This window comes from Panicum hallii, chromosome 4 (assembly GCF_002211085.1).
Source record: "Panicum hallii strain FIL2 chromosome 4, PHallii_v3.1, whole genome shotgun sequence".
Classification (NCBI taxonomy): domain Eukaryota; kingdom Viridiplantae; phylum Streptophyta; class Magnoliopsida; order Poales; family Poaceae; genus Panicum; species Panicum hallii.
In genome coordinates this window covers 44777352-44782995 of record NC_038045.1, presented here as the reverse complement: position 1 = coordinate 44782995, position 5644 = coordinate 44777352, and the positions used below count along the sequence as shown (strand labels likewise).

The window sequence follows — 5644 nt, the reverse complement described above, 5'->3', positions numbered from 1 at the left end:
GCGAAATGCTAGAGTAATAAACATTTCCAGGTCTAGGATGCCGAGGCCATGTAACTTGCGGGGCGGTATGCAGCGCTTCGATGACATGCAGCAGTGACCACCTCGCGCGTTCTATAGGGAGAAGACCGGTGATTTTAGTTGAGTTGCTTCTTAGCCCACTTGGAGATTGAAAAAAAAAATAGGTGATATGTGGAGGATTTTTTTTTTCGCCACGGCGTACGGATAAGACGGAGCCGAGGCTCTCGACTGAATGCTATCGGGAGAGCCCTCTCCCCGAGTGGCCTCCAAAATAAAAGGGTTGGTTATCCATTCGCGCAATCTCACGCTGACGCCAAATCTATGCAAGAGCTCAAGCAGGTAGCTCTAACGATGTCAAGCCTGAGGAACAAGAAGGGTATTTGTAAATATATGCAGTTGGCAAAGAATATTAAAAATTCAGAGTATTTGTGACAGGAGACAATAGTAAAGTTTACAATAGCGTATAGTATACCAGTAGCCAGGAAGAAATTTCTAACCTAGTGGGAACCATTTTTTTTTTGAACCCACATAAGAGAAACAAGAATTTCTACTGTCGGACACTACCTAGTACATGTTTCAGTTGTGGTCACACTTCCTGTGGTAAGGCCATAAGACGAATCCGTATCAGATGTGTTCTTCCCAATGTTGACTCCAGGCTCGTTTGGCTCCGGAATTGTGGCGTTCTCACTGGCAAGCATCATGACAACTGAGGACATCGTAGGCCTATTCCGAGGCTGCACATCAACGCACAAGAGCGCGACCTGTATGCATCTCAGCACCTCGCTGTGGTTAAAGCCGCCATCCATTACCTCATCCACTAGTTCCGCGCTCCTGCCTCCTTTCCATAGCATATAAGCCTGGCAAAAATCGAGAAATTTAGGATAGTTTCTTGAGAACATTTGAGTAAAGCTAACCTTGCTTTGCTGCTGCTTACGTATCCGAGGAGTGTGAGATCAAGCTCAGGATCATAGAAACCGCGGTTCTTCTTGCCGGTGACAATCTCTAGCACTATCACTCCTAGGCTGTAAACATCGGATTTCATGGAAAACAAGCCATCCATTGCATACTCTGGAGACATGTAGCCACTGAGAACAGTATCACAAGTCAGTGCGAAGATTCAGTTTCAGAACTGCATAAAAAAAGGTAAATGTGCAAGAGGACGAGGAGAGTATACTCACTATGTTCCTATGACCTTCAATGTGTATGCCGTGGTCTGATCACCTCCAAACATCCTCGCAATACCAAAATCTGAAATTTTTGGGATCATGTCTCTGTCTAGCAACACGTTGCTAGCCTTCATGTCTCTGTGGATGATCCTGAACCTCGAGTCTTCGTGGAGGTACAGCAGGCCCCGTGCGATCCCCAGAATAATCTCGAACCGTTTCTGCCATCCTAGCAACCTACGTTTTCCTTCATCTGCACAATGTAGGATGTGACATTAGCATATTATTATTATATCCGTGTATTTCAGAAAGCAAGCTCGTTCTAGCTGTATGCTTTCTCGTAAAAGTAGCTAGGCTGACCAAATATGAACGTGTCTAAGCTCTGGTTATCCATGTACTCGTATATGAGCAACCTCTCATCGTCATCGATGCAGCAACCAAGCAGCCTCACGAGGTTTCTGTGCTGAAGCTTGGCGATCAGTTTCACTTCGTTGGTGAACTCCTGAACCCCTTGCACTGATCTCTGGGACATCCTCTTCACTGCTACTTTTTGCCCATCCTCAAACTTTCCCTGTCATTAATAATGCGCGTGTACATTAAGGAATAATGTATGAATTACGATCCCAATGGTAGTTTGCCAAGGTAGATAGTCCACTGTAATTTTTTTTTGTTTTTACCAAATAAACCGGACCAAATCCACCTTCTCCAAGCTTGTTCTCCTCCGCAAAGTTGTCGGTGGCGGCTAGGATCGCTTCCAGATCAATCAATGGAAGATCATCAACATCCTTCTCGGAACATTTCCAGTCCACATCCAACCGTGGTTTCCTAACCTTGCAGTTGCCTCCACCACTAGGCGTGGAAGAGGCCATTTTGCTTTGAAGTCTCCTCCTCACCTTGGTTCTCCAGAAACAACAGCAGATAGCCGCCATCAAAAGCACACCAGAAATAGCACAGACAATGGCAATCACCGTGGTCTTGCCTGAGCGCCGTCGGTTAGCTGGAGGAAGAGAACGAAGTAGCAAATGTGATGTGGGTTAAATCGGTATAACAATAATGTTTCTGTGAGTAGTTAATGTAGTAGTACATTAGTACGTTGCCACTGTTACTTAAGTGCTTGTATGACTCATCCACCCTAGCTTTATGTCATTTGAGGCATATTCTAAGGCCAGAAGAAATGAACAAAAAAGGAAATAGAGAGAAACATTAATCTCGACTGCTATTTAGGCAAGATATAAACCATAAACAAATACAGATTATGTAACAGCTTTACCGGTCTTCCTAATCCTCATAGAAAAAAATTTTAAAGGATTTTTTTTAGAATATCAAAGTTCTCTTTTTTCAAAATAGACTATTGATCAAGCGCATTCCCTAAAGACGCCATCTGCAGATGCAAGGTCCTCCATCTCGCATCTCTGTTCAAATTGGGAATTTAGGTGACAACCTAAACATAACCTTTTTGATGGTACACCTCATCAATCTGATTTCCACTTTATCTTCTAGTTTGATATCATTAGTTCTCTGATTTACTCTCTCTCTCTCTCTCTCTCTCTCTCTCTCTCTCTCTCTCTCTCTCTCTCTCTCTCTCTCGCTCCCTCCCTCCCTCTCTCATTTTAGGATGTTTTTATCTCTAAATCCATAAAATTTATGTTCTCCAGAAGTTGTCAGGCAGCTCATTTGAAAATTATTTTCAAAAAGGTTTTATTTGAAAATTAGGTAAAATTGGAAGTGCTACTTTTTCTTAATTTTTTGAAACATGAAGTAGTTTCATAAATCAGACATGAGGAAGTCAAAAAATCTGACAGGCCTGTTCCAAGATCTTATTAATTAGGGAAGGCTGTGACATGACATGATTTTGAAGTCCCTTTACTCCTGAACCAAATAATTATTTTGGAAGTTCCATTATTTTCCGATGTTCAAATAATTTTAATAAAGTTTGTATAGTTGACTAAAATCTCTTCGCTTATGTTTTTTAAGTAAAAACTTCTTGGATCCTGTGGTAGATTTACTTAATTAGTTCAAGCACGTTGCTGCACATGGAATATTTGAGTTCACAGCTGTTTAAGCGGAATCTGCTGCGTTCTTGGATGAGCAACGTGCACCCTGTTGCCCAGTTGCATCTATTCTAGTGGCATCAGATTATCAGTTTTTTTTGGTTTCATGATTAAGCTAGGTTGAGTTAAAATTTAGTAGTGTTGGCAGACCTACTTAATTACTGCGCATATAAAAAAAACTGAAGGTGCTCAAATTGGCAAAATTTATGGAAGATCTGTAACTGCATAATAGGGGCTCTCTATACAAACAACTACTAGTGTAAACTAACAATAAATCTATACCAACTAACTGTAACAAACATATAAACCAAAAAACCAGGTACTATGAGAAGACTTAAAATACTAAAAATACTATATACCAAAAAGGAACGTGACCGATGTGTAAACTAATTATAAATATATACAAATCAAACTAACTATAGCAAATATATAAACTAAAAACCATGTGTTTTTAAATTTGCCTTACCTCCTAAACTCATAATCCTAAAGAATTTAACTAAAACTCTCAGCAGGAAGCCTCACCTTCAGCGGCCTTCAAGGCGTCAATGTCGGACTGGGCGAGGCGTATGTACACATCCTGCACCGGCGTTGAGTACTGCCTCATGTCCAGCAGATCGACGCCCCAGATGACGCAGCCGCGGCTGCCGCCCCCGGCGACGTTCGCCGCCGCGTACGCCCGGCAGCTGCAGTTGCCCAAGCACACCTCCCTGCACTGCTCCAGTGTCATGCCGGCGTACACCGTCGCGTTGGTGGCCTCCGGTAGCTTCATCCTGTTCACGACCCAGAACCCATCGCCGCCGCCGCCGCCGCCGCCGCCGCAGCTGAGGTTGGTGATCCTGACGCACCCGCCCGACGCGTCCCGGAGGTTCCACTGGTCCGGCGACCGCGGCACGAAGCCCGGGAGGCAGCTGCACAGTGAGTACTGGGCGCTGTCGCAGTACCCGAACGGCCCGCACTTGGCGTAGCCGTCGCAGGGCTCGCTGGGGTAGTACCAGAAGTTGCTCCACGCGCCGTTGCTCCAGACGAAGCGCTGCAGCTGCCCCGCCGCGCCGTCCACCACGAACCGCGACAGCACCGACGCGTTGCGGATGGAGTAGCTGTAGTACGTCTCGTCAGGGCCCGACTCCACTACGAAGCTGAAGCCCTGCGACCGGAGGTGCGGCACGCCGGTGAGCAACGCGCCGTTCCACGGCCCGCTCGTGTAGATCCTCGTGGCGGGGCCCCGGAACAGGAAGAACTGCGGCAGGCCGCCGGTGACCAGCTTGAACGTGTAGGCCCCCGGCGCCGGGTCCGTCGGGCTGGTCCACGACGTGATGTTCCGGGTGATGCCGGCCCGGTTGTCGACCCCGAGCTTCATGCCCGGGAGCAGCGTGTCCGTCGGGTAGTCGAAGCTCTGCCACGCCACGCCCCCGCCGCCGCCATCCGAGCGCAGGACGAAGTTGCCGTCGTCAAGGAGCCGCGCGCTGGCGCGGCTGGTTATGGTTGCGGTGGCAGGCGCGGCGGCGGAGGACCAGACGGTGGCGTTGCGGCCGTCGAGGATGACGAGGCGGCCGTCGGCGGAGATCCGGAGCACGCCCGGCGAGTTGACGAGCGGGCTCTGTCGGTTGGCGACCCACACGACGGTCGGCCCCGGGACCTTGGCGTACCAGATGCCGAGGTACTTCCTGGTGCCGTCGGCGCCGCCGCCTGGGCTGAAGAAGCCGAGCTCGAAGACGCCGCCGGGCGAGACGAGCGTCTGGTTGCCGGAGATGGACGCCGCCCGGTCGATGCGGTCGGTGGAGGTGGACGGCAGGAAGAAGCTGGCGGCGGCGAGGAGGATGCAGAGCGCGCGCGCCTTCGTGCTCGCTCCCCGACGGGATCGATCGGACGCCATGCGGGCTGCCGAGATGCTTCCTCGATCTCAGGATGGCCGAGGGCGGCACGGTGACTTGTGAGGCTCCATGCTTTGCTTACTGAATACTGTGTCGCCAAACAGCCTTAGCACGCACGTTTTCTGGATCTGCACATGGAGGGCGTGTCGGCGGTGGTGGTGATTCGACCAAACGCGAAGGTTTTTCAACGAAAAATAGTTGTTCTCAAACATTCTATATCTAGGTGAAGCATTTAAAGAAAAGGACTTCATATATATGCATGCAATCAGCTAAACTACTACTACCATTTGAAGCTGCGTATATGATGTATCACAACCAGCTCGCCTTGAACCGAACAAAGCCACACATGGCCACATCACCTTAAGTACGCTTGTAATTTCCACATGGCAGCATCACTACCCGCTCAACAGCGATTAAGCCAGAACAGTAGCTGATGTGTCACCGGTACCGATATGATCGTGGTGGCTATTATCATCACCAGTCGTTGGCGCAAACTAGTGGTGATGCCTCAGCCCTCAAGGTAGTAGTATACATGATGACT

General features: G+C 48.5%; 1 protein-coding gene across 1 annotated transcript; it reads right to left on the bottom strand.

Annotated features, from left to right (window-relative positions):
* Positions 1-409: 409 nt before the first annotated feature.
* LOC112889754 (receptor-like serine/threonine-protein kinase SD1-8) lies at positions 410-5105 on the bottom strand. The gene is made up of 6 exons (XM_025956525.1): positions 3755-5105; positions 1859-2178; positions 1542-1752; positions 1197-1434; positions 953-1103; positions 410-875 (listed from the first exon to the last, which is right to left on the bottom strand). Exons 1-6 carry the CDS (start codon positions 5103-5105, stop codon positions 579-581), a joined length of 2568 nt encoding a protein of 855 aa, XP_025812310.1. The 3' UTR covers positions 410-578.
* Positions 5106-5644: the final 539 nt, after the last annotated feature.